Below are 27,617 nucleotides of genomic sequence, written 5' to 3' on the forward strand. Positions count from 1 at the left end.
GAATGAAATGCGAGATTTGAAATGCATTTTTTTCATTTGGAGAATATTAAATGTATTTCTGATTAATAATGTTATGTACCGCCGAAGAGGGTAAACATAACCTCTACCAATGTTGTTTCACCCGCTTTAGTGACCATAGTAAATTTTCATTTCTACTGAAAAACTTCAACTCCATCTAAAACGTGAGCTTCTTTTGAAAATCTTAGACTGGAATGAAACAAACGATTTACCAAATAATAATGCGGTTTTCTTTTTTTTCGGTTTATTTTATGAATTTACACATTCATATCAATTTTTGTGTTGGAAAATTGTAACAAACGCGTTACTCGTTGCGCATCATCTTCTCCTTTTGACGTTGCAACTTCTTTTTCGACAACTTCTTCTTGGGCTCGTCATCAGCGACTTTAGCCACAACTTCTTCCTTTTCGGATAAGATAACTTCGATGTGGCATGGCGATGACATGTATGGATTTATACGACCGTGAGCACGGTATGTACGACGACGAAGGCATGGAGCTCTGTTAACCTAGAATTCGAAACAAAAAACACATTGATTAGTACCAAAATCATTGCAACTGTTTCACTTTCAATCACTTTGAGTTCACTTTGGCAATGCATCTGAACCGAAAAATCCTTAAAAAGCACTGCTTGAGAGAGAGAAATGCTCACCAAAATGTGGTCGATGACCAATCGATCGACATCCAAACCCTTGTATTCGGCGTTGCTTTCGGCGTTCTTCAACAATTGAAGCAAGAAGTCGGCGGATTTCTTTGGCCAACGTCCTTGGGTTGTTCCCCATTGTTTGGCTTGAGCGCATCGGCCAACACCACCATTGAAGTTACGGTATGGTACACATTCCTTCTTGTCAACGACGTTCTTCAAGAATCGTTGTGCACGACGGAGTGGCATTTTCTTGATGGCTTGGGCGGCTTCATGGGTGTTCTAGAAATAAAATCAAATTTTATTCACATTCATTCGATTTTCTTTTGGTGACTGTGTTCAACTAGTTTTTATATTGAGTCAATATTATTCCACACAAGTTCACTTGTCAAATGGAATCACTGTAAACACATTGTACACATACGATTTATTTACATGATGTTGAAGTCGGGTGTAAAAAAGTTATTTCCCGCATAAATACTCACTTTGAAATGCACACGAAGATGTGATCCGCGAGATTTGCAGCTCTTGGCAGCATTATCAGGTTCACGAGCGTATTTACCCATTTCGAAATATTATATCTGCAATGAGAAGAACACAAACTCGGTTAGATTCACAGTCTAATCAAATTTTTTCCATTTTTCACAAGAAAAATTCAGTAAAAGTCCAAAACTAATTGCATACGTCGATAGAAAATCGTTTTCTGATGGAAAACCAACTGAAATGTGTGAAAATTATTAAAGATTTCATATCGATGATTTTGAAATAAAATTGGAAAACTTACATTTGAGTTGTTGCCTACTGATGGTTCAACCCGGAAAGAAGGCTAATATGGCGAAATGCGTTGACGTCGCGTTCACAGCGCCACCACTGATCATTTCAGCAATTAATGTGACAGTTTGACAGTGAATGTGACAAAGCGTACAATTCAAAAAAACGTTCAATACCTTTTTTTGTTTCGACTGGTGATTTTTTGTACATTGCGCATGAATGTAAAACACATTTGTTCTTACTCTCGTTTCACAGGCCCTACTTTTTCTTTAAAGACAAAAGCAGTTTTTGACAAAATTGATACAAATTACTCCGTAAACGGTAAAAGCGATCGATTTAACTGTCACTGTGACATGCACTATCATACGATGCACGTGTAGTATTAAATGAAGATTAGAGCTAATGGAAAAACAGAGCGAGAGAGAGAGAGAGGGAGAGAGCGTAAAATTGTGGAATGAGAGAGAAAGAACGAAGGGCAGAGAGTAAAAGCAACGCAAGAGAGACGGAGAGCGTAAGAACGCTTGAAGCTGCCTATATGTTTATGAATGAGATCCGGTTTTATTCATTTGCAGTTCAGTTCAGCTGTTGTGTGGAGCACAACATTTAGCTCAGCGACATTGAGCCAAAACAGGAGAGAACAAAATTTTCCACTTGTCGTATCTAACGAGTTAGTGCAAAATCGAAGGTTAACCAAAGCGTTGTGAGTTTCGTTGCCATTGACAATATCCAATCATATCTTGTGAAATCGGGGAACAATTTTTGCTAAAGAATTTCTTTCATTGAAAATTGTGTGTGAAAATTCCTGAAAAAATGCCAGAAGGTTTTGCTAAAGTCACTCATTGTCTATTCGACATGGACGGATTGCTATTGAATACCGAACATATCTATACGAAAATCACGCAACAAATTCTTGAAGAGCAAGGTTGCAAGGAGGCCTATACGGGTGATTTTAAAGTGACCTTGATGGGTGGTCAAAGCTTGGAAGTGGCAAATGCCATTGTAAAACGGTTTAATCTATCAGTTTCACCCGAAGATTATACCAAGAGGCAGCGACAACTCGCACTGAATTTGATGCCAACTGCAGAAATTTTGCCTGGCGTTGAACGTTTGTTGCGTCATCTTGCATCGCACAAAGTTCCGATGGCATTGGCCACCAGTTCCAGCAAGGAAATGTACGACTTGAAAACAGTTCGACACACAAAGCTATTCGAACTCTTCGATCATAAAGTGTATGGGTCAAGTGATGTTGAAGTAAAACATGGGAAACCAGCACCAGATATTTTTATTGTAGCCGCCAGTCGTTTCAAGGACAAACCCGACCCAAGCAAGTGTTTGGTATTTGAAGATGCTCCAAATGGGGTGAAAGCTGCTTTGGCCGCTGGTTGTCCAGTCGTCATGGTGCCAGAAGATTATGTTACAGCAGAAATGCGAGCACAAGCAACACTCGTTGTAAATACATTAGAAGAATTCAAACCAGAATTATTTGGGCTACCAGCATTCGATTAGTTTAGATAAGTAGACAAAAATTGTGACCATAATTTTTGATATTGCCATTTGTATATAAATCCTTCAGTAGTCGGATTTAAGTACGGGTAATTAGGAGAATTGTATGAATTTAACAAATCACATCCCCAAAAAAAATCTATTGTACCTAAGAGTGGAATAAATAAAGAAAATTATTTTATTGACGTAGACACTTCCAAACGCATTTCAATATGTGTGTATGTTTTTTTTTCATCACTATCATCTCTATCATCACCATAGCACTTTTGATTAGTCAAAAACTTTACAACTTCCGCAAATACACAGAAAATTGTATGTACATAACAGATGTTTAATGGGCGATTTGACGTCTGTTATCGTCTGGTATCTGTCAAACAACACTCTTAGTAATAACATAAGTCAGAGAAGAGTAAACAATTGGCTCAAAATGCACTCACTACGGTTGCAGTACTCCAGATTGAATCTTTATCGAAATACATTTAGTTTATTGGAAAAATATGTGAAACCATCGATAGCAAGTTGTTGTTCAAACTTTTCCACGGAATTACCCAGCTTTAATGAATCCGATCAATTCAAAGCCGCTGTTTTGCATCCGAAAAAGCAGAATTTAACCGTCGAAACATTGGTTCTACCGGACACAGCAGCCGATGGCATGGTATTGTGCAAACAATCGATAATCGATAATCGATTTCTTTTCATCAATAATTTATAATGCATTTTTTTGATTGAATCATTTTGATTTCGTAGGTTCGTGTTGGTGTCGACTATTGCGCAGTGAATGGTATTGATGTAAAGTGTATTTATCAAGATATCAATACAGTGACGCTGCCATTTATACCCGGAAGTGAATTTAGTGGCGAAATTTTGGAAGTTGGTCCGAATTGCAAACGCCAATTTCAGATAGGCGATAAAGTAGCCGTTTTAGGTAAATTGACACAAAACATTGAGTTGAGGTTATGTTCCATGTAAACTAAAGGCGGCTTCTTGAACTTGACAAATTTCCATAGGATTAAAACATGTAGGAGGTGGACTATCACATCAATGTTTTGTACCAGAAACGGAGTGTATTCATGTCGATCCACGTCTATCACAGAAAGACGCTGCAACAATTATTCAAGGCTATTCCAATTCATTGCTGGCATTCACCAAATATGCTCCGATCAAGGAAGGTGATGATGTTGTCATTTTCGCAGGGCCCGGTGGCGATGGTTTGGCTGCTATTGATATTGCACATAATATTTTGAAGGCAAATGTTTATGTTGTGTTTGCAAGTGCATCAATCGATGCCCTAGTTCGAGACGAATCAGCGCACAAGGCCATCAATTGCAATGTTGGTCTCACTAAAGTGTACAATTACTTCAAGAACACACTCGCATCGAAGCAATTCAAAGCCGTTTTTGACACGTATGACTCCAAAATATTACATGTTATCGCCGATTTGTAAGTGGAATTTCAATCAATATTTTGTTTTCTCATGTGCTGCTTCACATCTCTCGAAATTAAATAATATTTTTATTCACATTTCGGCAGTATTTCTCCAAACGGATACATTCTGACCGAAGATCCATTCTTCTCACCGGAAACATTTGAAGCGCCGTATTTCAAAAAGGACACGGGCAAAAAGTCGAAAAAGAAAAAGCCAACACTCGAAGAGATTGAAGAACCAGAAAATATTGACTGGACTGAACGTGTGAAAAAGGTTGACATTACAAAATATCAAACGACAGAGCCCGAATTTTACGAACAAATCGTCAATCAAGCATTCGAATTACATGCTACTGAAAAAATTAACCCATTCGTTAGCCAAGTATGGAATCTACGTGAGGTTAATAAGGCGATTCAATTTGTGAATTTGAAAAAGTGTTTGGGTAAAGTACTCATCGATACACGACGGAAAAAAGCATCGCTTGAAGGGAAACAAATCGCTTAAAGGCTGTAATTGTTGTTATTAAGATTAGAAGTAAAGAATGTTGAAAGTCATGGATATTTTTGAATAAATAAACCACATCAAAAGCCCATATTATGTTGTCTCGATGGTCTTTGAAGATTGTTCTATCTTTGAAGGTTGACGTCATTCCTGTGCAGAGTCGTTTTTCCTTTGATGTAAAGATAAAAAAATAAACGCCAGACTTGTCAAAATTTTAATTACTTTTGTTGGCAATCAAATCGCCTGAAGGGATGTATCTAATTTTATAAAAAATCGGAAAGGTACTTACAAGACATCAAAAATTTTAAATAAGCTTTTTGTATCTTAAATTGATAAAATACGTCACCCTAATGACCGATCTTATAAAATTGTACCAATTGAAGAAGAAAAGAAGCCCAAGAATCGTCAGAAGACTTTCAAGCGGATATATTCGGCATCAAAATTACTACTTTTTTCTTTGGAATTTGATCCGAATTCCTATTTCTTTAATTTCTGATGTCAATCTTTGGTTTTTGCCTATGTTTTAATAAATTAAATAATTTTTGACCAAAATGTTTTATATTATTTTTTGAAAAACCAAACGAATATTGCTACATTCATTCAAACTGTTTGTTTCTCCCACACTGTGTATGCTTGACACTTTGAACGTATCCCAGCTGAATTGCTGAATGTACTAGCAGATTGAGAAATGTCAAACAACCTAGCGCCATTCATTTAAGCGAGAGACCAAAAAGTCATTAGACTACAATTGGATTCTCAAAGTGTTGAAACAAATTTCGTTTTGTTTCCATTTGTTCAATTAAATTTCAGAGTGTTTTCAGTAGAAAGTTGCGAATTGGGTTTTATTTGATTTTAGTGATTCGATGTGTTTAGGATAAGAGCAAGCTATTAACGTCTGTGTTTTTTTTTTTTAAATAAACTATTCGATTTTTGTTGACCCATTCATTGCATATGTCTTGGGGCGTTTGCAAACAATAGCTTTTGCAGCCGACATTTGTAATCTTGTTAGGGAAATTGGTTTGCCAAAACTCTCAATATTCTCAATTACGACTCTCAACGACACAGCTATTTTTAGGTTTAATTAGGGTATTTTTTTAATTTTTTTTAGAATGTCAAGTTTTTAATTTGTTGACTATATTATTCGATTGTGTCAAATTTCATTAATACATTCGCCACCCTTTCTTTCATTTTATTTCATTCACTCACTCCATTTTGATTAATGCCCCCATTTCTTTTGAATCACAAAATTTAATTGAATCAAAACGCCAACTGAAACACGCACACAAACCAATTTTATCAATTTATGTTGGAATTGAACGAAAAAAATTTAAAATCAAACACATGATATCGCTGTAATAATAAAAACAACAACAACAACAAAACAACGACGATGAATATACAGACGGTGCAAAATGTTTCGGATTGTGTACCATTGTATTTACCGCACAGCTTGTATCTCAAGCCTTATGCAAAATTGGTTATATCAGTGCAGCTGCCTGCCACTGTCACTGGCAAAAGCATATCCAATTGGGACGTAATGGAGAATCTACGCAACATTATTTCACCCGATAAATTCTCGGTGCTTAAGGTAAAAAACGCATACACATGCGTCCATCTTCTTCTGAAGATCAGTGACAGCATTCATACATGAGTGAGAAACTAACACATAATCACAATCGTGAATAAAACTAATGAAAATGTATATTCTGGCATCCAGGTCACAAAGAGCACACTTGAATTGACACGTTTGGACGCTGAACTAGAGGATAGGGCGCGTATGAAACCAGTTCTAACCAGACTGGATGGAAATACGATTAAGCTGAATGGTTTTTCGGAGCCAGCACGAATTCGCGCCTCCGAACCCAAAGACAATTTCCCAAAACGCCATGATTGGGACTCATATTTTCGTGATGCCCGGAACATGGACGAAAAAAAATGTGGTGAGCGCCCAGATACCATTCACATTTCGAATCTACCGATTCGCTGGTTTTGCCCACGGCACATGGAAAACGAAGACGATGTCAAACCCAGTGAGAGTATATTCAAGCGAATATTCGAGAAATTCGGATCGGTGCGCGTTGTTGACATTCCCATTTGCGATCCGTATCGCAAAGACATGAAATCTCACATGACCGGAATGAAGACATTCAGCTTCGATCAAGAGCTGTATTTTGAAGGGTACGATCATTGAAAAAAAAACAATTCAAATCCCATATTCAACCTAATCGTTCCATTGATTGTAGATATGTGCAATTTTCGGAGTACATTGGCTTTGTTCGAACGATGGATGCGTTACGTGGCATGAAGCTATTGCGCAAAGATGGCGACAAAAATCTGGCAATTAATATTGCTGTTGATTTTGATACAACTAAACATCTTACCGAGACAAACATCAAACGTCGTCAAATCATTCGAGACCGATTGATCATGAAGGAAAACGAGAAACGTGAAGAGGAACGCCGCAAAGCCGAGGAAGAGGAACAACGGAAGGAAAATGAAAGGTTTGATTTTAAAAGGGTTTCTTTTCATTTTATGCAGAAAAAAAAACAAATAGTATTTAATACACATGATTGCATGTGTGTTGATTACTATCGCCACAATGGCTGCGGTTCATTTTTAGCGTACTCGATATTGTAGTCATTGACTTAAGTTTCCGTTTCAAGAGATAGCGATAATTTGTTTATACAGGCAAAAAGTGGAACAACAAAAAATAGAAGAGTACGAAAAGCAGCGACAGCGTGAAGAAAAACGAAAAGAGAAACATTTGAAAAAGATACGTGAACAAGAGCAACATCAATTGAATTCAAAGATTCGATCGGAGGAGAAGAAATTGCTCATTGCCCAACGTAAGTTGGAGAGCATTCGTGTGCTAGAAGCACTTTTCGATCGGATTAAGGTGAGCATTTGTATTCCTTATGGTATTGTAGTGAACAATTCTGAGCTAATTGCTTCTCAGCTTGAATGAACCAAAAAATGTTTGACATGCTAACTAATCCAAAAACTCACTTTGTCATTTGCAGCTGAAACATCAAACTCTCAAAGCAAAAATCAAGAAGGAACGCGATGAAAGCGGTTCAAGAGACAAGCATAATTCGTCGTCTTCGCATAAATTGAAAACGTTTGATCTGCGTAATAAATTGATCAGCAAAGTGAAGTCAGTGTCAGAGCAAGAGTTGGAAAGGCAGAAAAGTCGATTGAAAAAATACAAATCGGGTATCGTGTTGGATCGTGGTTCGAAAGAACGTTCGCCCAGCGTAAATTCAATTAGTTCGAATGAGAGTATTTTGAGTGATAAACCGTCAACCAAGAAAAAGCGAAAGAAGAACAACGAATCGGATGCTTCTCTGGATGAAGAGGCAAATGGTAAGAGTTACACACGGTCGATTCGTTCACAATTGGGGAATGTTAAATTTTTGTTTCGAATTTTAGATGAAAAACCAGGACCGTTGATACCCGGAATGGGAGCATATCCCGTGTATCATCCGGAGACCGGACAATGGATGGGCATGTATCCATATCCTGCTCCATTCTTTCCACCAATGTATCCAGGCACTGTGCCGTATAACAATTATGGAGAAATTGGACGAGGTGGCTATCGTGGGAGATTCCCACGTTCCAGAGGCAGACGCGTCTATAGAGGCCGTGCCAATCATTATGGCCACGATGAGCGCAGAAAGGACGACGAATGGTATGATCACAAACGCAGACATCGTAAAAGGTAGTGTCTATTTTTCTGTGACTACTGCAAGAGAGTACAAGTACATCTAATATTCATATGACTAAATAAAATTTCAGATCTGGTTCCGATAGAAGTAGAAGCCGGAGTCGTTCGTATTCATCGCGTTCTCGAAGTCGAAGTCGATCATATTCACGAAACCGCCGTAGCCGGAAGAGTAAGTAGACTTAATCGGTCTGAGATTGAGTACGACTTAATTTTAAAATTTTGGTCGTTATTTTCAGGTCGCAGCGGAAGTCGCAGCCGCAGCCGAAGCCGCACCAAATTGCAAGCAGAACATAAATCAAAGAAATTAGCCTCAACGCTAAGACGATCGCATTCATCATCATCATCATCATCATCCAATGCATTCAGACGGTCTAACAGTCACTCGCGTCCACACAAGCACAGTCGTTCATCGCGTAGTCGTCATCGTTCGAAGGAAACTCGCCGTTCACACTCACGCGATAAAAATTCATCATCGAAACGTGACAAATCTGCATCGAATTCGGAGAGAAAAAAGCGACAGGCAACACGAACTCCATCTCCACCCAAAAAGGCATCCGAGCGTGAAAAATCACAAACAACACCGCCTGCCAAACGATCCCCATCGCCACCTCGGAAACAATCAAAATCCCGATCCAGATCGAAATCAATCGATAGCTCCGCTTTTCAATCGCCAAAACGCAAAGCACAAAGTGTTACACCCGAAAAAGAATGGGATTGAATTCAATCACAAATTCAATGTTCCTTAAGGATATGAAAAGCAATGGATTCGATTTTGACATTTGCTTTTTTTCCAAATTCTACTTTGATTTAAAGAACAAAACGATTCTTTTTGTAAATAACGAGAAAAAAATAGAAGAAATTTATTTGGAAAACAACACAAACTGCTTTTTAAAATATTTGTTCTAGAATATTCAAAAGATTGTCACCACTAAATTAGGCTGAATGTCAAGTTAGTTTTGTTGTGCCTTTTTTTTACTCTCATTATACAATTTTTGTGCCATTTCAATGACTGAACGCCGCGCAAGTTTTCCAGTATTGGTTTTTGGAAATGAGTCAACAAAATACACGCCTCCTCGGAGTTGTTTGTGATCGGCAAAATTATCTGAAAATGTTTGAAATTCAAATATTTATTCCACTTTTCGAATCAAATGATGCAATTTAATCGATCTTACTCGCTACAGCGTCTTCAATGGATTCCTCAGTGCAAGTTGAATTATCCGCTTTTATTAACACCGCAGCCGGCAATGAATCATAGTTTGGATCTGGGATTGGTACCACACATGAATCATACACACCGTCGATTTGGTTCAGGAACTCTTGTATTTCGGCCGGGATCACGTGATAGCTCAGACATTTAAATTGCTCCTTCTTCCGATCAATAATAAATAAATCGTTATTCTCATCGAATCGAGCTAGGTCTCCTGTTTTGAAAAAACCCTCGCTATCGAAGCATTTGCTCGTACTTTCATCATCGCCCAAATAGCCTTTAAACAGAAATGGATCCCTCAAACAAAGTTCGCCAATTTCATTTACGCCCAGCCGCTCTCCTTGATCATCCACAATCTTCGCCTCCAAATCGTCAACGAGCTGGCCGACACAATTGTTGTTTGCATGAAGCAGATTGATTGATACAACTCCAGCCATTTCAGTCATTCCTAGACTGTGCGCAAATTTTCCGTTTGGCAAGTACTGATTCAACTTCTGTATATCTTTATAAGACATCGTTGCACCACCAGCACGGAAAATTTTCATACTGGACAAGTTGGCTGTTTCAATTTTTGGATGATTAAGCATTTGATGAACACAAAACATCGTCGACGAAGTGAAAGTTATTTTAAATTTTTCAACGAGCTCGAAAAGTCGTTCCACCGTAAACTTGCCCTGGTTGACAATTCGTGTTGAGCCATTCAGTGTTCCACTGATTAAATATCTGATGCCAGAAATTGCGTCGACTGAAGTGAATCCTATCATCACATCATCGGGTGTCATAAACGACATTTTACTCATTCTATTCAGGACATTCGCATGTGTGAGTGGAACTCCCTTTGCATTTCCAGTACTCCCAGACGTACAAACCATGAATGCAACATCATCAATGGCATTTATTTTAGCTGGACTGTGAATGTGTAAACAAAGAGTGTTTGTTTTTGTCTCGGTCAATTAAACTTTTATCGAATGTCATCTAGCATATCTTACTTACACAAAATGAAGTTCATCGTCAAAATTTTCAAATAAATACTTGATAGGGCGTGTGTCAGCCGGTTGATTACCAAAAATGAAGAAATCGGGTATAATTTTCATGCTGATCATACATTCTTTTAACATTGGATAGAATTTGTCGTCACAAATTACAATCTTCGGCCTTATAGATGTTAATGTGCGACAAATCTCGGCAGCTCCATGTACTGTTACCTCTGCTAGTATTGGACATCCTAAGCTCAAAGCAGCAAATACTAGAGGTTGAACATCCGCGCTATTATTTGTAAAAAGCAAAATAACATCACCTTTCTTGTAGCCAAGGCTTTGCAACTTTTTCGCCGCACAAATCGACAACGTGTGCAATTCATTGAACGTTGTTTTAGCACCCGTAATCGCACAGACCTATATAAAATGATTGACAATGCAATAATTTTGAAATTTGATTTATTATTTATTGACTTATCTACCCGTTTTAATTCCGATTTATTTGAATCGTTAACGTTCCAAAGCATTCACTCACCTGAGCAACTTTAAGCCCATTTTCCAGAAGCGTATTCAAAATAACACTTCCCAATGATGTTTGAGAATTGAAGCTTGGATTTGTTTTTACACCATTCCACTGCCTCTTTTCTGTATCGTATGAAGTGTGGTACATTATCGCAATTTCAGCACTTTATGTATTCTTCTACGTTTTTTTACTAGTACTGAATATATTTTACTTTCGGGTATCATATGATCAACAATTCATGTGGAACATACCCATTGGTGTGTCAAACATTTGACATTTGTTTAAATTCAAAGTTGAGCGCCCTACTTGTAAATTCAAAACTATGAGAATGAAACAAAATGATGATTTGAATCGTCTTACAAGCATTTATTTTGGATTTAATAATTGAATTTTGAAACATAAATTGACGAATAATCGGTATAGTTGCAATAAAGGCAGATACAAGGATTTATATAATCCATGAAAATTTGAAGAAGAAAATGAATTAGTTTTCATGAAAAATTAAAAAAAAAAAAACATTTTATTAATCAAACAATAAATATGTTTAACAACGTTGGAGTCTCTTATTCAAATTAGACGATAAATTTCACAAGACGATCTTTGGAATTAACCATTGGGAATATACCAAAACATGTATAATATTTGAATAAATTTTGCTATAGCCTCTCATGTTCATTCGGATATTTCAAAGTCTGAGCTTTCGTCGAATTCCAAAATCTGAAAAAATGAATATTAACAATTAATTTTTTCCACTAACGATTCAAAAGAAAGAAAACCTAAAAAAAGATTTCTTCACCTCTTCGTGTTGTGCGTTAAGCATTTCCGATATGCCGGATAATTCTTCAAGGCATTTCGATGATTCAAAGACTTGAAACAGGAATTCATGGCCTCGATTGCGGTATTCATCGAGGATTTTCTGTAAATTTCATATTTTCATGTGAATTCAAACATTTTTCCCAAGCATTAAAAAAAAGTCCTTACCTTAGAGCATGCAACGCATTGTACAAACCGTTCGGTTGCGGGATGAATGTGTTCGAAATTGCTGAGTGAGCCACGAATTGAATGCGGTATAATGCCGAGTAAACCTTCTGGGATCGATTTGATTTGTGTGTGCACGTCATGATTGTTGATTGAAATGTATGCCGGGCTCATTGACCGTTGCGGGTGTTGTATTAACGAAATGAGCAATTCAACCGCCAAACCGCCTGCGATATTCGATACAGCTGGTCGAGTTACCGTACATTGCTGATCTAATGTGCGATCTTTCATTGACTATGCACACGAAGAAATATAAAAAAAAAAAAAAACAAAACAACAGTTAAAATTGAATTTCTCTACATTTCTATCGCAATTCACGTTCTCAGCTTTACATTCAATGCACACCTACTCGCAGTTGAATAGCGTAGTCGGTACATGACGCATGATAAACTCAGTTGCATGCTGAGTGGTGGGGATAAACACACATTTCAAAACAATTGCTCGCTGTTTGACAGCAAAACTGGAATTTATTTCCATTTTTTTTCCTCTCTCGAATGTGGCACGACCAATTTCGTACGGCTTATCAATAAAACAAGTACGAATGGTTGCAATTGTCATAATCTATGTGCTGTCATTCAAAAGTTATGTGATAAGAATGAAAATCGAATTGTTGTCGACTCAAAGATTTTAGAAAAGTTTTCGCTGATGTAATATACGAATTGTTGGTCTTGTATTTTCTGTAGTGTTTGAAGGTATTTGAAAAAAAAATGTTGACACAATATATTGGGAATATAACACGAGTGGAACCAGGTCAAATACTTGTTTTGGTGGGAAAAACAACGGACGCTGCAACCAGGTAAAATGAATTCGTGTAAATAAATCATTTGTTTCGTACTTGTGTATTATTCATGATGATTTTCATCTTTTGGCCACAGATTGGATTTGAATTTGAGGAGTGGCAAACATAAAGTTGATAATATTGTATTAAATTTGTCAGTAAATTTCCATGAGAATGTAATCTTTCGAAACAGTCGAATCAATGGTGAATGGGGTGTTAGAGAACACGAAGAAAACATATATGAATCTAAAGAAGACACATTAAATCCAATTGTATCGGGTAAATTGTGCAATCTAACTTAATAAATGCCAGCAACTAATTGAAATGAACACTTTTAGGCGAAATATTCAAATTTTACATTTTAATCGGAGATCAGCAGTTCCATATCGCTGTCAACAATCGACCATTTTGTACATACAATTATCGCTTGCCAGCTGAATCAATACGAACGGTTCAGTTGAAGTATGATTTACAGTTTGTCACACAAGTCGATCATCGTTCAGGTAACCTAAAATTAATTTCTTTTTTTTTCTTCTATCTCAAACCCAGCATCATTTGATTTTTCTTTGATGCATCATTATAGTATTTCCATCACCCCATCCGCCCGTTCAATTTGACGATGCTAGAAATATTTTCAGCAATGATGTGCCCAAACCATTTAAATGCGGTAATTTTTCAAGCCATATTCAACTCTTTTTTTTTAACTGAATACATAGAAGAAAAAAAAACTTCTTAAATAGAAAAATCTTTTACTCCACACAAATTCAGGTCATGTGATAGTTATAACTGGCATTCCATATGGAAATCCAAAAGGATGGTTTCTCATCAAGTTCACTGAAGCCGCATCAAAGCGACAAGCACTCCACTTTAGCGTAAGATTTGATCCTCATTTCGTTGTCGTACGAACTTCCATGAATGAAAATAATGTGTAAGTGAATCCATTGCCGCGTCATACTATCTAGGCAAATTATTAATGACCGGTTCATTTCTTAGGTATGGAATAGAAGAGCGATTTGGAGAGTTTCCATTTGCATTAGAACAACAATTTAAACTGGCTATTGCAATGACACCAAAAGAGTTTCGATTTGCCGTGGATGGTGCGTATTTTTCGTCATTTGTACATCGATCCGAGCATGGAATCGAAAAATTGAACGGTTTCAAGATGGGAACGTCGTTCGGAATGTACATGGAAATCACTTCGGTGGATCATTTAGAAATGGATTCAATGGAATGCGAAGGATTCGAAGAATACTCTAATCCCGATGCAGATATATACTAAATTCAACGATTTATTCATACATCCAGAGGCATACTTACATCACCTGGGGCAGTAATATCGTTGCAGAAATAACATCCCAATTTGTTGCCCGGTATGCATTTTAATCCATCAATAACTGAACTAGTCGATCCATCTGCTGCATCTTCATTCGCCGATGGATTACAGCCATGTCGCATAACCAAATAACTATCAAAACCCAATGCTGCATTTATGACGATCTAAAAATAAATAACACCTTTAGTTAATCTCGAATAAAGAAAAAGAAATGCCTTTTAATAGTCGAACCTTGTCATGAGCTGCGGCCAGCATTGTTGGTAACCAACGACTCTCACGTGAATCGGTTAGCAGAAAGATGACATCATGACTTTCGATAAGCTCTTCAATGGTTTTCAGGGATTCAGTTGCTTGCTTTTTAAGCGATTCACCAACTGTAAAGCCCGGCATTGGGATGTGAATATTGTAACCGGTTGCAGCCTGAGAATCAAAATGACGTATATAAACTCATAGAACATTGCTAATTCTAGATTTGCTCTTAGGTGATCTTTTACTAGAAACTATAGTTTTGAAGACTCGTTAAGAAAGCAAAAAATACACTTACAATTCCTGGATGGATTTCTTTTAGACGGGCGGCTGCCGTTTTGGCTTTCTCCTTTTTCTTTGATGCATCATTGTAAGTGAATAAGCTCTGTCGCACTGGATTCGAAAATGACACATGACCACTATCGAGAAAACTGATGTGTTGTAAACCCCAAGCCTATATAATAAGAGAATTTCCATCAACACCATCTTCCTTTACTTGTAAGTTGGGCGAAATATGTTGTGAATTACCATCAAATTTCTGGCCACTGAGCATCCGAGAGTACCGGCACCAAAGATTAAGCATTTAACCTTGGATATTTTATCCAAATCGAGACTGGGCAATAGACGCCATTTCATTAGCTTAAGATTTAAGTAAACACCACTTTCTGCCAACCTGTTGAAAATAATGAAAATGCCGAGCCATAAATAAATTATAAAATCATTTGTTATTCTGTGTATTACTTTTGTGGATCCATGCTATTTGCGAGTGACGCACAACGCGGTATGTATTTCCCTTGGTCATTTGGCTCCCAGCCAATCCATTTAACATTGTGAATGTCAACATCATCTGGTGGCAGTTTTATTGTAAACAAAACGCTTGTCTCAAGCGATACCGACTTTTTTACGCGCATCGAAAGTATTTTTATCGTCTTTTCTCTTAGATTCGGACTGAAATGATACGGTTATTTTTATTATCTTCTGGCATAACGAATAGTATTGAAAGAATACACACCATAAATGCGTTAGCATAACTAGGAATAACCGTAACGGCCAGCCAGCGTATTCAACCGTTGGGCACGGATCCGAAAAACAAAAATAGATCTCATCCAAATTTGCATCGGCAAAATTTTCGCTTTTATTCGTTGCGCTAATTTTATCGGAAAGTTTAATATAATTGAATTCGTCGGCATCGTTCTTGGTGATGATGAAAAATGAACGTTGCTCGCTGGACAATGGGAAATAGACTTTGGTTAAGGCTTCCAATTGGGATGGATTTAACACATCGGTGATGATTTTTGAGTCATCAGTTTTTTCGAAAATTGGCGTCGATGGGCATGGGTATGCAAAATGGTAATAGTAATTGAATGCTTTCAAATCCTGGAATTGAGATGAAGTGTGAAACGGAATGAATTTAATGAGGGGAAAAGATAAAAATATATTTTTATCTTTTACAATACGACCTTTTTTCCGTGTTTGTATACAACAGGTCGTATTGTGAATATAAAATTGCAACTTACTCCAAATGCGAATATGAAAAATCTGGACAGAAGACTTGGTTTCTCCAAACAGGCTCCACTCGTGATATCTTCCCATATTAATTTACCTTCTTCTTTGACCAATTCGAGTTTATCACACGATTTGAAATCCTCAATCTTGTTCTTGTTAACAATTGCACCGTGACTCTGATACTTATTCGATCGCGATTCGAATTCCCTACCAAAGAAAATGTCATGTCAATTGATTTACCTCATCATTGTTCCAATAAAATTAACAAACAAACCGATTGAATGAAGTGGCATCGGTTTCAAGTGAACAGTGTATCACATCGGAGTTTGTGTAAAAACCATTGATTGGTTTGCGGTCGTCATTCAATCGATCCACATCGATTTTCAATTCGGCCAATTTGTGCCAAAATGTTGAGCTTACAAATGAGCTAAATGGCTGGAACTGGAAGATTTTTGCCTCGGTCATGATGCAACAACCACAATACACTTTCAAATATGTTGCGAAATAATTTCACTTGATTACAAAGAGCCGCTGATTTTTTCGCTAATGTTTCATTCCAATTTTCTTTTGCCACTGGCTTATCTATGTTCATATGGTGATACACAGAACAGACAAATGTCGCGACTGTGCGTATTGATTTTGCTCGCAAAATAGCTTCGTTGTTTTTGTTATTGTCTCGTTCTGAGTATAATATACATCTAATGTATGACATTAATATTTGGTGTCTTTGACAGTTGTCACGCGCATGTATTAGTGTGAATTTTGTTGATACACGCACATATACACGGTGAAGCATGTGTCAGATTTAAATGATAGACTTTTGTCGGTATTTGTTTTACTTTGATTTTCTTAAATTCAGTCACTTTCACTAAACGAGAATTTAGATCTATCAACGCTTCTCCAATCCATTTTGAATAATTATTAAAATCAAGTCCGTGACGTGGATTCCGAATAAGAGAGTGTCAATGTGAAGAAACATCACTGTGCATGCAGAAATGACGTTTCAAATAATAGAAATAGTGATAGCAGTGTTATGTATACTTGAAGCAAACCACATGCGCGTTATCTCATTGAAAATTTAACATTGGCAAAGAAAACATTGTAATACATGCCGATTAACATGTGAAAATCGGTTTTAAAATCAAATTTAAAGAAATCACAGTCATCGCTTCCAATGAATTCAGTGTCAACAGTTTATGTGTGAACGTTCATTTGAAATGGATCAAGTGAAAAGGTGGGATGCAACGAGCATTTTATCCATCGAGCAATCGGAGCTGCCGTACGTTTTGATTGTTTTGAATCGTCCGATTCAGGGCGCGCCAATCGACTTCCAACGTTTATGGAATCATGGTATTTGGCATTATTTCTTTTGTACAGACATTTTTTGATTTGCTTAATAATCAAATTTGGCTGTTTCCCTTTGAATTCACTTTGCAGCTGAATTGCGTGTGTTGGTCGACGGCGGTGCAAATCACTGGCTTAAATTTGTCGCGGATAATAAATTTGAGGAATGTATGGCATCGCCGCATTTTTTAACGGGCGACATGGATTCGGTCACCTACGAATCATTGCGACGATTGGACACATTGAATTGCCAACGAATTCGTACACCCGATCAAAATGAAACCGATTGTACGAAATCGCTTATTGTTATACGGCCTTATCTTCAATCAAAGCAGGTATTTTCTTTGTCGTCATCGATGAGTATTTTGATTTTAAGTGTCTTTTATTCCTTTTCTCGAGTACAGATTCAAAACGTATTGATAATGACTGACTTTGGCGGTCGATTAGATCAATTGTTGTCTCAGATAAACACACTCTTCAAACGACCATTACCACAGGATACAAATATTTATTTAAAGAGCCATGACACACTTGCTTGGCTGTTGTGCCCAGGGCAACATGAAATCAAAGTTCCCCAGCAATATGTCTCGCAGCAAATATGGTGCGGATATATTCCGATGAATGGAAGCGCCGGCGTGACAACGACGGGCCTTAAATATGATATGAGTATGTTTATATTTATGCACAATTTATGAATAATTTGAACGATTTCTTTCAAATGATAACACTTCAATGAAATGTTTTTTTTTCTCCCACAGCAAATGGTACCGTTTGCTTCGGTCAACTCATTAGCACATCAAACACATACACAAGCTCAACTGTCACAATTCACTGTGATAACCATCTGTTATGGACAATGGGCAGCTGTAAAAATTGATCAGTTTTAAATGACAAAAAATTGAAATGTAATATAAACGTTGTTTATTTTTGATACTTCTAAAAAGGGTGCAGTGGAATGATTTCGCAAACATTTTGAATAAAATTGAATTTTGTTCTTGGAATGGAGTCGGTTAAAAAGTAAATGGGAATGTGTTTGATTTATTGATATTTATCCATAAGTTCTTCCAGCGTATTTAGTACCGCAACCATTTCAGGTCTTTCCCCATTATTTTCATTCGTGCATGCAAGTCCGATTTTCATAAGTGCATCATACAACGGAACAGACACTGTGGCTGGATCCATCGACTTATCGATGAGAGGTGCCATTGGTTCATTGTTTCTGGATTTGAACCAAATGTATTTTGATAAAAGTGTTACATTTGCTCCACGGGTTTTGTCATGCGCTTTCAGTGCGGTGAATAATTCGAATATAACCACTCCATAGCTGAATGTGTCGATTTTAGTGGAAAATATACGATTGGCCAAAAATTCTACTGGTAAATACGGTCTCGTTCCATAAACACTGGATACTTCCATCAATTCGTCGGATCCTTCTCTCACCAATCCGAAATCGCCAATTCTCGGTACACAACTCGAATCAAGCAAAATATTTGCAGGTTTTATGTCTCCGTGTATCAGTGGTTCTTTCTTTCCCCGATACGTGTGGAGATACTGAAGGCCACGCGCCGTTCCCAAAGCAATTTTCATTCGTTCAATAAATGTTAGAGGTTCGGGTGTTGTTTTCGCATGTAATCTCCGCTCAACTGAACCACCTGCCATGAATTGATAAACTAGACACGGTTCTGGGCCATCCACGCTGTATCCATAGAGTGGTAAAATATTGTCGTGTCGACACGAATTCAAATATCGCAACTCGTTTAAGCTTTGCTGCATTTGAACCTTTGCATTCTTCTTCATATCGCCACTCTTGTATTCGATTTTCTTTATGGCAACATCCGTATACTTCCATCGTCCCTTGAACACAGTTCCAAATCCACCACGACCCAATATATTCTCTTTGCTCCATTTGTTTGTTGCCTCAGACAATTCATTATACAAAATCTTCGGTATTTGATTAGCCACCTCTTTGATTTCGTTTCGATCTACGGTGATTTTACTCGACGTTTCCATGGAAGTCTGGACAGAGAGATAATGCGAATATATTTTTTTTTAAAATAAAGTGCTGTGTTATGTAACATCTAAAAATGTTATTTTTATTTCGTCTTACCGAATTGAATTCACTTTCATTTGAAGTTCGGCTCATTTCTGGTCCATTTAAAATCTTCTCCGTTGATATCGTGTCATTCGGTTTAGTTTCTTTAAGTACTTTCTTCGGAATCAGCCGATGATAGCTAACATCAACACGGTTTTTTAAACATTCCATCGCTTCGAATAGTTTGAGACTGTAATGAACAAAATGAGAAGTGAATTTTTTTTTTTGGAAATATTCCATAGAAAATCAATGCTACCATACCTATACAAAACCATGAACAATTCGGTGTTGGTATGATTTAAATCGCTCCAAACTCTTAACAGTTGCTCCGCTGGTGAGACACTTTTATCTTGGGCCATTTTTTTAATTTTCTAAATTAAGAAAGGCGAAAAAGATTGGAATCTAATTTTTGTCATAATCTATGTCAGAGAGCGAATTTCGCAGTAATCAGTCACATTAAATCTTGGTAAAATATGATACAATGAACTCACAATTATATCGGTTAATGCGTATCCCATTTTTTCTGCTGCTTTTTCCCACATCGCCCGTTCTTCGTTTTGACTGTTTTGTTCAAGATAATAGCACACTCCATTGCGTTCGTCCTGTAGGAGCGTATAAATATACCCACTTCCGTCTATTGATCTGGGGTTAGATTGTGAACCACTTCGACCACTGCTCGAGCTTGACGGCGCTGTTCCAGCACTCATTTTTTTTAATTCACTTAAAAATACACACGTATCACGAATGATTCAATTTATTCGAACCAATTGATAAAGAATACTACAGAACTGGATACTAAAACCACAACGTTCATCGCTTATTAATTCATCAATTTGATTCAAGAAAGCAACGACCAAATTCACTTTATAATTTTATTTCTATTCCCAATAATATGGTTTATCTTTGGTTTCGAAACTTAAAGAATGATCACTAAATACACTCATCCACGATATTTGCCGTAATGTTGCACTTCTTGCTAACAAATTTTACGATGACACTTTCATGTCATGTTATTGATTCACCAGCAATGAAATAACAAGTGACAACTGTAATGCTCAGCACAGAACTAATGATCGAACACCGAAAACAACAACCACTAATACTGTGTTGATCAACAGCGCCATTACATTTACATAGCTAATTCTTATGCATACACACGCACAGCTACTTACACACCAACACACAATATACTGTAGCATATTGTATACATATATATGGTACGTATGCGTAAATAAAGACTGGAAATTGTTTAAACAAAACAAAACAAATCCGTAGTAATCTACTCAAATGATGTTTAGGTAATTCGCAGAATGATAATCAGGTAGTTTGCAAGGAGAGTGTTTTATTTGAAGAAAGTATGGAAAAAATAACCGAAGTTTTAAAGATAATGAACGATTTTCGTATGATTTATGACTTTACTCATTGTGGTAATTCCAACTGGTTCCATGTCGCATATCAACAGCAATATAACCAGTTTATTTTCAAATGAATATTACTTAACAAAAAAAATCATTCATTTTGCATTGCAATTTATTTGATTTGTTCGATTTGGATTGCTGGTGGTAGTTGTTTCAAATGATAGCGTCTTTGGTTGCTTTGAGTACACCATCTTAAGGGAAAATTTCGTTTGATGTATTCCAAAAGGGTCGATAATGTGAAACCGGCCATCCGAAGCTCCGAAGGAATGAAAGTATTATCGGATTTCATATTGAGCACGATGCTCTTTGCGCACTGTGAAGGTAAACGGAAGACAAATGCAGCTGTAAAATTTACCAATCACACATCATATAAGCAATACGTTTTTAAAATGAGAAGAAAAAAAACGGATTTGAATATAAACGTTGTTTATTTTTTTGTTAAGTCCGAAAGGATACAGTGGAATGAATTCTTGAACATTTGGAATAAAATCACATTCCATATTTGGAATTAAGGCATTTATAGTTGATACATAAAAATACTAGTAATTAATCCTCTCGTCCTTGTCTATCATTTTTTCGAGAACATTAAGTACTTCAACCATTTCGGGTCTATTCGCAGCATTTTCATGCGTGCACACCAGTCCGATTTTCATGAGTGTTTCATACAGTGGCATAGACACTGTGGCTGGATCCAGTGTTTCATCGATGAGAGGTGCCATTTGTTCATTGTTCTGGCATTTAAGCCACATAAATTTGGCTAAGAATGCTTTATCTGCTCCACGATTCGTGTCATACGCTTTCAGTGCGGTGAATAATTCGAATATAACCACTCCGTAGCTGAATGTATCAATTTTAGTGGAAAATATACGATTGGCCAAAAATTCCATTGGCAAATACGGTCTCGTTCCATAAACACTGGATACTGCCATTAGTTCGTCGGATCCTTCTCTTACCAATCCAAAATCACCGATTCTCGGCATGCAACAAGGATCGAGCAAGATATTTGCTGGTTTTATGTCACCATGTATCAGTGGTTTTCCGTTCAGATATGTGTGTAGGTATTGGAGGCCACGTGCCGTTCCCAAAGCAATCCTCTTTCGTTGAGTAAATGACAAATGACCAGCCGTTTTCACATATAATCTTCGCTCCACTGAACCACCTGCCATGAATTGATAAACTAGACACGGTTCTGGGCCATCCACGCTGTATCCATAGAGTGGTAAAATATTGTCGTGTCGACACGAATTCAAATATCGCAATTCGTTTAAGCTTTGCTGCATTTGAACCTTTGCATTCTTCTTCATATCGTCACTTTTGTATTCGATTTTCTTTATGGCAACATCCGTATACTTCCATCGTCCCTTGAACACGGTTCCAAATCCACCACGACCCAATATATTCTCTTTGCTCCAGAATCCCGTGGCCAAAGCCAAATCGGAATACAAAATTGTTGGTATTCGACTGACCAGATCTTCGATTTTCTTAGTGCAATGTCCGACTATTTTGCTGGACTCTTCAATGGATTCCTGAAAGAGCGCTTTTTTTTAGCAAATGCTTAAGAATTTGTCAGTTGTATTTATTCTTACCGTGTTCAATTCACTTTCACTTGCGGTTTCACTCATATCCGATCCATTTGAAATCTTCCTCGACGTTGCGTTGTTATTGATTTTAGTTTGTCCAGATATTCTGCCAAGTAATGCATTCAAATCTGGTAACTCGTCCGAAATAAGTCGATGATACCTTTCGTCAACAAATTTTTTTAAGCAATCCATAGCGGAATGTTGATCGATACTGAAAAATATAAAATAAATTTGTTTTAATAATTGAGTTTCATTCGTTTTTTATTATCGACTGAATGGAAAATAGTTTTGATGTTGAGATTTTTCGAAAGTTATTTTCGATGCATTTATTCAAATTTACCTGCGTAAAATCATAAACAATTCGGTGACGGTATGATTTGCATCACCCCATACTGATAATAGTTGCTCGGCTGGTGAGATGTGTTTATCCTGAGCCATTTTCATGATTTCCTGTATAAACATTCGAATAAATTATTGTGGGTTATTAACCGATTTTGCCATGTATGTGATTCATCGTTTTGTATATTTATATATTATATTATATTATATTTATAAACAACACACTCAGCAACGCAATCTAAAAAGATGGAACCGGTTTCGAAGAAAGGCGGAAAAATTAAAAATGTAATCGATGAAGCCACTTTTATCACATGCCAAATTATTATCAATATCCTATTTCTTTATAGAGAAACTAGTTATATTTATTTTAACTACTACACGTCAATTACTTATTTCGACATCGAATTCAATTCTATATTCCATAATTGAAATTATTTTATAAGTGGGCTTATCGAAATGTGCAGAAAAACTTATCGCATTGTTATTGTGTAATCGAAATGTTTGGAATTTCCTTCAAAAACGAAGTATGGATGAAAAACGTATGGTCATTCCTGGCTAATAAAATCCAAACGTTTTAAGAAATATGAAATCACCAATGCGAAGTAAAGTACATTTTGAAGAATATAGTCCATTTACAGAGAGATATCACAGTGCAAATTTTGCTGTACAACGATGAAATGCAATATATCTGCATGGCTTTTATCATGTGGTCAATTGACCGCATCACATTTTCCTATATGCGCACAATACAAATATGGTATTATAAACTCACCATTATATCGTTTAATGTGTATCCCATTTGTCGCGCTACTTTTTCCCACGCATTGTTCTGGTCAAGATGATAGCACAGATTGATGCGCTCATCCTCTGGAAGAGCACGTACATATGCACTCACGTCCATTGCTTCTTCTGTGCCTGATTGTGATTCACCTCGATCACTGCTCGAATTTGACGGCAATGTTTCTGCGCTCATTTTTTTTTTGGCCACACTTACTTAAAAATTCATACACGTACAACAAATTTTTTTAAATTATCCGAACTATGAGTAAGAATTCTACAGAACTGGATATTAAAACCACAACGTTCATCGCTTGTTAATTCGTCGATGAAATTTGATTCAACAACAAACAACGTCCAAATTAACATTCATAATTTCACCGCTACTCTCAACTATATGGTTTATTGCGGGTATTTATTTGAAGAATGATCGCCGAATTGACTTAATTTGACTTCCTTTATATTGCCTAGTATATGTACCTCTTATACGATATCTATTCCTTGTATTGTGTCTTGTGTGTACTTTTTGCGATTAAATTTTATGTTGACATTCCCATGTCATGTTATTGATTCACCAGCAACGAAATAACGAGTGTCAACTGTGATACACAGCACAGAACTAGTGATCGAACACCGAAAACAACAAAGACCGACCAATACTGTGTTGATCGACAGCGCCATGACATTTATTCTCTTAATTATTATGTACACATACGCACGACGGCTACTTACACACCAACAAATCACATATGATATTTTACGTATTCGTAATAAAAAGACTGGAACACGTTTGAACAAAATTCATAAGAAAATATATTAATTTGTACTTTAATGGTTCGAAGAACGATAATCAGATAGTTCGCAGAGAAGGGTTTTTAATGGAAGGAAGTATGAACGAATGGACAATGATAGAAATCCCTAAATCTTGTGACATAATCAGATTTCTATACCATCTTCTTCGGTAATTCCGATTTTTTTCCAAACCGCAGACAAAATGAAAAATGTTTCAATTTTAAAACAAATATCAGCATCCATTCGATCTAAATTTAATCTTTTTTTATTGAACTATTTAACAAAAAAAAACCCATTCATTTTGCATTGCAATTTATTTGGTTTGTTCATTCTCGACCGCTTGCAGTGGCTGTTTCAAATGTTCTGGCAATGCTAGCAATTCGACTTTGGTTGCTTTGAGTGCAACACCTTCGGGCAAATTTCGTTCGATATATTCCAAATAGGTTGATAATGTGGAACCGGTCAGCCGATGTAAGTCTATGAAATGAAAATATGTACGGACTTCGTATTGAACTCGATGCTTTTTGTGAACGAACGCCGATTTTAGTATTGTGTATCGTTCTTTATTGTAGGGCAATCGTGGTGTCCAGCTGTAAAATGAAAAAAAAAGAAGTTTTTTTTAGATGTTGAACTGAAAACTGTTATCGATTTGAAATCGTTGATCAGTACCTTTTGCCGACATCAATGCTCAAATGTTTAGCCGCTGATACTGCAAACTTCACATAGCTGTTAAGAACCATTTTATCATGGCCCCTCAATTCAATTTCGAGTCTTTTATACAATTTATCATCTTCTCCATCGGTGGCTGTATTTTCGGCTTTGACCTCAGAACTCGTTTGCACACTGTAGAATTGGGTTGATGGCACTGCATATGCAACATTCGGTCGAACTACCGACAATCGCGATATAAATTGCTGCATAATGAAATGAAATAAATGCATTAAATACAAGAATATCAGTGAATCGAGTTTAGGGATATAATCTAATGGACGGACGTTAAGCAAATGAACTCACACGCAGCATATTTTATTTCAATTTTCTAAATTTGTAATAAAATTTTGTAAAAAAAGGTTTGTTATTATAATGTGGTAAAGAAATTTTGAGGTTCGATTTGCAGCGAAACTCTGGTGGACGGAACATGAACCAACCACTGTCATCTTTCATATGTCAAACAATCGAAATATAACAAAGTAGCTTTCAAGTGCGTACTTTTCACTCCCAAGTGAAAATTACTGCAATCTGAATGTTGCTTTTGATTTGAATCAGTTGCATATGAAATGATATTTCTTTTATTCGATGAATAGAACGTGACGATTTCATGATATCGTTTATTTTTTGGTGGTTTTCAATAAAAATCTAATTGACAGCCACATTGATACTTGTTTCTGTCATAGCATCACAATTTCTGTCAATACTTTATAGAGACAAGAATTGCTGATAACAAACCTTTATCAGGAATCATATGTTCCAAACTATCAAATCAAACGATACCGCATAATATAAAGTTCTGTGGAAATATTTACTTTGTCAGTTACTTGAAATTACTTGCGGTTTCTTGCGAAAATGCACGAGTTTTCTATTGATTTAAACCAACCGAGTGCTTCGTTCACTTTAATACCTCCAAGTGTAGAAAATAATCCGGAGAGCGAAACTTCCGCTAAAACTTTAGACGAATTGATTCGCAACAAAATCAAGAATCAAAAACGATTCTTCGGCATCGAAATCTCGCCAGCATCAAGTGGAGAGGCATTGAATTACAATAAATTTGCTGTGCAACCATTATTTACTGCAGTTACCTGGCTCTTTGATCACAATTTAAAATATGGCTCATTTTCCATGGCACCGGCTGTTCAGCTTGGCAAGTTAGCGGAGAAATGTTCACCCGTGCTTATGCACTTGACCTGTTACCAACTACAACGGGAAAAGTTGCGTGAATTTCTTGACGTTGGGTTCACAAATATCTTGGCAATAAAAGGCGGTAAGTAATAGACACAAACACACCGATAATTATAAAGCTCCTATCCGAAGTAATAAAAACATTTTTGTTGTTGTTTTATAATTGAAAAAAAAAGATTCGAGTCATTCCAATGAAAGCCAACCTTGGACGTATGCCATCGATTTGGTGCGAGCAATTCGGGAAATGAGTACGGATGCAACAGTTGGAGTAGCCGGTTATCCCGAAGTTCATAGATTGGCCGAGAGTCGAGCCGATGATTTACAGCGGCTTAAGGAGAAAGTTGATGCTGGTGCCAATTTCATAATAACAAACACTTGTTTCTCGTTTGACCATTTGGCGGAATTTGTACGGTCGTGTCGTGCTATCGGCATTACGGTGCCCATCATCCCCGGTATTTATGTACCTTCTTCATATGCCGAACTTCATAAAATGTGTAATATATCAAAAGTTGATGTGCCACACGACCAAATGGAAATGTACGAACGCTACAAGGACGATAGACAACGTTTCACAGCCTATGCCATTGAAAATGCGGTTAACCTATTGACACAATTGTTTACATTCGACGAGTATCCGATCTTTGGCATACAGTTTTTCACACTAAATAAATACGAGCATATCTTCGAGGTTGTACGGAAATGTGATTTTGCAAATAAATGAAATGATTAATATTTAATAGAGACATACCCGTTCTATTGGTATTTTTGTATCGTCAGAGTGTATGAATGTCTTGTGTGTATGTATGTATGTGCGAAGGCGCTAAAATGAGCGAAGCACTTGGCGCGCGCCTACCTAAAACTGTTTTCATTTCAAATTACAACAATTTGTTAAGCATGTCGTAAAACATGAGGCAATATCATATTATTCCCGATATTTGAACAGAGTGATTCGAGAGGGGCAGAGAGCGTGTAAAAGTTGTGTGCTCGGTATTTGCTCACGTTCGACATCGCAATACACACTAAATCACCAAATGTAGTTTGCTTGAGAAAATGTTGAACGCGTGTGGAATGCTGGACTCCATCCAAATTGATGTGCGGTGCGCATGCTTGCCCATCCAATGCACATGAACTAAAAATACACGTAACGTGCTCACTTCGATATTTCGTTTGAGGAAGGAATGAAGGA

General features: G+C 36.9%; 12 protein-coding genes across 14 annotated transcripts; 6 read left to right on the forward strand and 6 right to left on the reverse strand.

Annotated features, from left to right (window-relative positions):
* Positions 1–225: 225 nt before the first annotated feature.
* LOC129564720 (60S ribosomal protein L17) lies at positions 226–1,520 on the reverse strand. The gene is made up of 4 exons (XM_055438891.1): positions 1,445–1,520; positions 1,146–1,241; positions 670–942; positions 226–526 (listed from the first exon to the last, which is right to left on the reverse strand). The coding sequence occupies exons 2-4, from the start codon at positions 1,224–1,226 to the stop codon at positions 323–325; spliced, it is 558 nt and encodes a 185-aa protein (XP_055294866.1). The 5' UTR covers positions 1,227–1,241; positions 1,445–1,520; the 3' UTR covers positions 226–322.
* Positions 1,521–2,241: 721 nt separating this feature from the next.
* LOC129564718 (probable pseudouridine-5'-phosphatase) lies at positions 2,242–3,127 on the forward strand. The gene has a single exon (XM_055438888.1). The coding sequence runs from the start codon at positions 2,242–2,244 to the stop codon at positions 2,935–2,937; it is 696 nt and encodes a 231-aa protein (XP_055294863.1). The 3' UTR covers positions 2,938–3,127.
* A 95-nt stretch (positions 3,128–3,222) lies between these two features.
* LOC129564709 (quinone oxidoreductase-like protein 2 homolog) lies at positions 3,223–4,950 on the forward strand. Its single transcript, XM_055438880.1, has 4 exons — positions 3,223–3,589; positions 3,682–3,859; positions 3,942–4,374; positions 4,465–4,950. The coding sequence occupies exons 1-4, from the start codon at positions 3,269–3,271 to the stop codon at positions 4,862–4,864; spliced, it is 1,332 nt and encodes a 443-aa protein (XP_055294855.1). The 5' UTR covers positions 3,223–3,268; the 3' UTR covers positions 4,865–4,950.
* A 589-nt stretch (positions 4,951–5,539) lies between these two features.
* Positions 5,540–9,460, forward strand: LOC129564699 (A-kinase anchor protein 17A). Of its 3 annotated transcripts, none has more exons than XM_055438870.1 (9): positions 5,578–5,754; positions 6,264–6,449; positions 6,579–7,039; positions 7,105–7,362; positions 7,550–7,757; positions 7,882–8,224; positions 8,291–8,579; positions 8,657–8,754; positions 8,822–9,460. In XM_055438870.1, the coding sequence occupies exons 2-9, from the start codon at positions 6,399–6,401 to the stop codon at positions 9,301–9,303; spliced, it is 2,190 nt and encodes a 729-aa protein (XP_055294845.1). In that variant the 5' UTR covers positions 5,578–5,754; positions 6,264–6,398; the 3' UTR covers positions 9,304–9,460. The 3 variants fall into 3 exon arrangements, with proteins under 3 accessions (XP_055294843.1, XP_055294845.1, XP_055294844.1); XM_055438869.1 differs by having other exon boundaries at positions 5,586–5,947; XM_055438868.1 differs by having other exon boundaries at positions 5,540–6,449.
* Positions 9,412–11,553, reverse strand: LOC129564703 (uncharacterized). Its single transcript, XM_055438874.1, has 4 exons — positions 11,305–11,553; positions 10,786–11,186; positions 9,758–10,701; positions 9,412–9,687 (listed from the first exon to the last, which is right to left on the reverse strand). The coding sequence occupies exons 1-4, from the start codon at positions 11,437–11,439 to the stop codon at positions 9,536–9,538; spliced, it is 1,632 nt and encodes a 543-aa protein (XP_055294849.1). The 5' UTR covers positions 11,440–11,553; the 3' UTR covers positions 9,412–9,535.
* Positions 11,554–11,637: 84 nt separating this feature from the next.
* On the reverse strand, positions 11,638–16,699 carry LOC129564700 (ubiquitin-like modifier-activating enzyme ATG7). Its single transcript, XM_055438871.1, has 11 exons — positions 16,468–16,699; positions 16,205–16,400; positions 15,700–16,064; positions 15,429–15,635; positions 15,216–15,360; positions 14,986–15,141; positions 14,673–14,861; positions 14,426–14,605; positions 12,274–12,564; positions 12,089–12,208; positions 11,638–12,009 (listed from the first exon to the last, which is right to left on the reverse strand). Exons 1-11 carry the CDS (start codon positions 16,656–16,658, stop codon positions 11,965–11,967), a joined length of 2,085 nt encoding a protein of 694 aa, XP_055294846.1. The 5' UTR covers positions 16,659–16,699; the 3' UTR covers positions 11,638–11,964.
* Positions 12,682–14,653, forward strand: LOC129564711 (galectin-6). Its single transcript, XM_055438882.1, has 6 exons — positions 12,682–13,126; positions 13,206–13,387; positions 13,447–13,611; positions 13,692–13,775; positions 13,877–14,036; positions 14,102–14,653. The coding sequence occupies exons 1-6, from the start codon at positions 13,038–13,040 to the stop codon at positions 14,385–14,387; spliced, it is 966 nt and encodes a 321-aa protein (XP_055294857.1). The 5' UTR covers positions 12,682–13,037; the 3' UTR covers positions 14,388–14,653.
* A 445-nt stretch (positions 16,700–17,144) lies between the features above and the next one.
* On the forward strand, positions 17,145–22,874 carry LOC129564715 (thiamin pyrophosphokinase 1). Its single transcript, XM_055438886.1, has 4 exons — positions 17,145–17,543; positions 17,631–17,872; positions 17,942–18,203; positions 18,296–22,874. Exons 1-4 carry the CDS (start codon positions 17,390–17,392, stop codon positions 18,412–18,414), a joined length of 777 nt encoding a protein of 258 aa, XP_055294861.1. The 5' UTR covers positions 17,145–17,389; the 3' UTR covers positions 18,415–22,874.
* Positions 18,436–20,715, reverse strand: LOC129564706 (serine/threonine-protein kinase pelle-like). The gene is made up of 4 exons (XM_055438876.1): positions 20,121–20,715; positions 19,891–20,000; positions 19,645–19,819; positions 18,436–19,553 (listed from the first exon to the last, which is right to left on the reverse strand). The coding sequence occupies exons 1-4, from the start codon at positions 20,334–20,336 to the stop codon at positions 18,576–18,578; spliced, it is 1,479 nt and encodes a 492-aa protein (XP_055294851.1). The 5' UTR covers positions 20,337–20,715; the 3' UTR covers positions 18,436–18,575.
* On the reverse strand, positions 21,457–24,432 carry LOC129564704 (serine/threonine-protein kinase pelle-like). The gene is made up of 4 exons (XM_055438875.1): positions 23,739–24,432; positions 22,968–23,077; positions 22,634–22,838; positions 21,457–22,573 (listed from the first exon to the last, which is right to left on the reverse strand). Exons 1-4 carry the CDS (start codon positions 23,937–23,939, stop codon positions 21,587–21,589), a joined length of 1,503 nt encoding a protein of 500 aa, XP_055294850.1. The 5' UTR covers positions 23,940–24,432; the 3' UTR covers positions 21,457–21,586.
* Positions 24,433–24,570: 138 nt separating this feature from the next.
* Positions 24,571–25,693, reverse strand: LOC129564721 (28S ribosomal protein S10, mitochondrial). Its single transcript, XM_055438892.1, has 3 exons — positions 25,550–25,693; positions 25,205–25,449; positions 24,571–25,125 (listed from the first exon to the last, which is right to left on the reverse strand). Exons 1-3 carry the CDS (start codon positions 25,556–25,558, stop codon positions 24,849–24,851), a joined length of 531 nt encoding a protein of 176 aa, XP_055294867.1. The 5' UTR covers positions 25,559–25,693; the 3' UTR covers positions 24,571–24,848.
* A 68-nt stretch (positions 25,694–25,761) lies between these two features.
* On the forward strand, positions 25,762–27,168 carry LOC129564712 (methylenetetrahydrofolate reductase (NADPH)). Its single transcript, XM_055438883.1, has 2 exons — positions 25,762–26,513; positions 26,608–27,168. Exons 1-2 carry the CDS (start codon positions 26,099–26,101, stop codon positions 27,150–27,152), a joined length of 960 nt encoding a protein of 319 aa, XP_055294858.1. The 5' UTR covers positions 25,762–26,098; the 3' UTR covers positions 27,153–27,168.
* The last annotated feature ends 449 nt before the right edge of the window (positions 27,169–27,617 follow it).

This window comes from Sitodiplosis mosellana, unplaced genomic scaffold (assembly GCF_009176505.1).
Source record: "Sitodiplosis mosellana isolate CC-2019 unplaced genomic scaffold, AAFC_SMos_1.0 Smas_scaffold_1, whole genome shotgun sequence".
Lineage (NCBI taxonomy): Eukaryota > Metazoa > Arthropoda > Insecta > Diptera > Cecidomyiidae > Sitodiplosis > Sitodiplosis mosellana.

Excerpts from the sequence above, each read along its gene's own strand:
- LOC129564704 (XM_055438875.1), bottom strand. The coding sequence starts at position 23,939 with ATGAGCGCAGAAACATTGCCGTCAAATTCGAGCAGTGATCGAGGTGAA. Across the intron at positions 23,078-23,738 it reads ACACATTAAACGATATAATG|GAAATCATGAAAATGGCTCA; the intron begins GTGAGTTTATAA and ends ATGTTTATACAG. Across the intron at positions 22,839-22,967 it reads TTGTTTATGATTTTACGCAG|TATCGATCAACATTCCGCTA; the intron begins GTAAATTTGAAT and ends TATATTTTTCAG.
- LOC129564706 (XM_055438876.1), bottom strand. The coding sequence starts at position 20,336 with ATGAGTGCTGGAACAGCGCCGTCAAGCTCGAGCAGTGGTCGAAGTGGT. Across the intron at positions 20,001-20,120 it reads ACGCATTAACCGATATAATT|AAAATTAAAAAAATGGCCCA; the intron begins GTGAGTTCATTG and ends TTCTTAATTTAG. Across the intron at positions 19,820-19,890 it reads TTGTTCATGGTTTTGTATAG|TCTCAAACTATTCGAAGCGA; the intron begins GTATGGTAGCAT and ends TGTTCATTACAG.
- LOC129564711 (XM_055438882.1), top strand. The coding sequence starts at position 13,038 with ATGTTGACACAATATATTGGGAATATAACACGAGTGGAACCAGGTCAA. Across the intron at positions 13,388-13,446 it reads ATTAAATCCAATTGTATCGG|GCGAAATATTCAAATTTTAC; the intron begins GTAAATTGTGCA and ends GAACACTTTTAG. Across the intron at positions 13,612-13,691 it reads ACAAGTCGATCATCGTTCAG|TATTTCCATCACCCCATCCG; the intron begins GTAACCTAAAAT and ends GCATCATTATAG.
- LOC129564721 (XM_055438892.1), bottom strand. Across the intron at positions 25,126-25,204 it reads AGCATTGATGTCGGCAAAAG|CTGGACACCACGATTGCCCT; the intron begins GTACTGATCAAC and ends TTCATTTTACAG.
- LOC129564715 (XM_055438886.1), top strand. The coding sequence starts at position 17,390 with ATGTGTGAACGTTCATTTGAAATGGATCAAGTGAAAAGGTGGGATGCA. Across the intron at positions 17,873-17,941 it reads CTTATCTTCAATCAAAGCAG|ATTCAAAACGTATTGATAAT; the intron begins GTATTTTCTTTG and ends TCTCGAGTACAG. Across the intron at positions 18,204-18,295 it reads GGGCCTTAAATATGATATGA|CAAATGGTACCGTTTGCTTC; the intron begins GTATGTTTATAT and ends TTTCTCCCACAG.
- LOC129564700 (XM_055438871.1), bottom strand. The coding sequence starts at position 16,658 with ATGACCGAGGCAAAAATCTTCCAGTTCCAGCCATTTAGCTCATTTGTA. Across the intron at positions 16,401-16,467 it reads GATGCCACTTCATTCAATCG|GGAATTCGAATCGCGATCGA; the intron begins GTTTGTTTGTTA and ends TTTCTTTGGTAG. Across the intron at positions 15,142-15,215 it reads CAGTGGCCAGAAATTTGATG|GCTTGGGGTTTACAACACAT; the intron begins GTAATTCACAAC and ends CTTATTATATAG.
- LOC129564703 (XM_055438874.1), bottom strand. The coding sequence starts at position 11,439 with ATGTACCACACTTCATACGATACAGAAAAGAGGCAGTGGAATGGTGTA. Across the intron at positions 11,187-11,304 it reads ATGGGCTTAAAGTTGCTCAG|GTCTGTGCGATTACGGGTGC; the intron begins GTGAGTGAATGC and ends CATTTTATATAG. Across the intron at positions 10,702-10,785 it reads GACGATGAACTTCATTTTGT|TCCAGCTAAAATAAATGCCA; the intron begins GTAAGTAAGATA and ends ACACATTCACAG.
- LOC129564720 (XM_055438891.1), bottom strand. The coding sequence starts at position 1,226 with ATGGGTAAATACGCTCGTGAACCTGATAATGCTGCCAAGAGCTGCAAA. Across the intron at positions 943-1,145 it reads ATCTTCGTGTGCATTTCAAA|AACACCCATGAAGCCGCCCA; the intron begins GTGAGTATTTAT and ends TTTTATTTCTAG. Across the intron at positions 527-669 it reads TGGTCATCGACCACATTTTG|GTTAACAGAGCTCCATGCCT; the intron begins GTGAGCATTTCT and ends TTCGAATTCTAG.
- LOC129564712 (XM_055438883.1), top strand. The coding sequence starts at position 26,099 with ATGCACGAGTTTTCTATTGATTTAAACCAACCGAGTGCTTCGTTCACT. Across the intron at positions 26,514-26,607 it reads TATCTTGGCAATAAAAGGCG|ATTCGAGTCATTCCAATGAA; the intron begins GTAAGTAATAGA and ends TGAAAAAAAAAG.
- LOC129564709 (XM_055438880.1), top strand. The coding sequence starts at position 3,269 with ATGGGCGATTTGACGTCTGTTATCGTCTGGTATCTGTCAAACAACACT. Across the intron at positions 3,860-3,941 it reads CGATAAAGTAGCCGTTTTAG|GATTAAAACATGTAGGAGGT; the intron begins GTAAATTGACAC and ends AAATTTCCATAG. Across the intron at positions 4,375-4,464 it reads TTACATGTTATCGCCGATTT|TATTTCTCCAAACGGATACA; the intron begins GTAAGTGGAATT and ends ACATTTCGGCAG.
- LOC129564718 (XM_055438888.1), top strand. The coding sequence starts at position 2,242 with ATGCCAGAAGGTTTTGCTAAAGTCACTCATTGTCTATTCGACATGGAC.
- LOC129564699 (XM_055438868.1), top strand. The coding sequence starts at position 6,252 with ATGAATATACAGACGGTGCAAAATGTTTCGGATTGTGTACCATTGTAT. Across the intron at positions 7,758-7,881 it reads CACTTTTCGATCGGATTAAG|CTGAAACATCAAACTCTCAA; the intron begins GTGAGCATTTGT and ends TGTCATTTGCAG. Across the intron at positions 8,755-8,821 it reads AAACCGCCGTAGCCGGAAGA|GTCGCAGCGGAAGTCGCAGC; the intron begins GTAAGTAGACTT and ends CGTTATTTTCAG.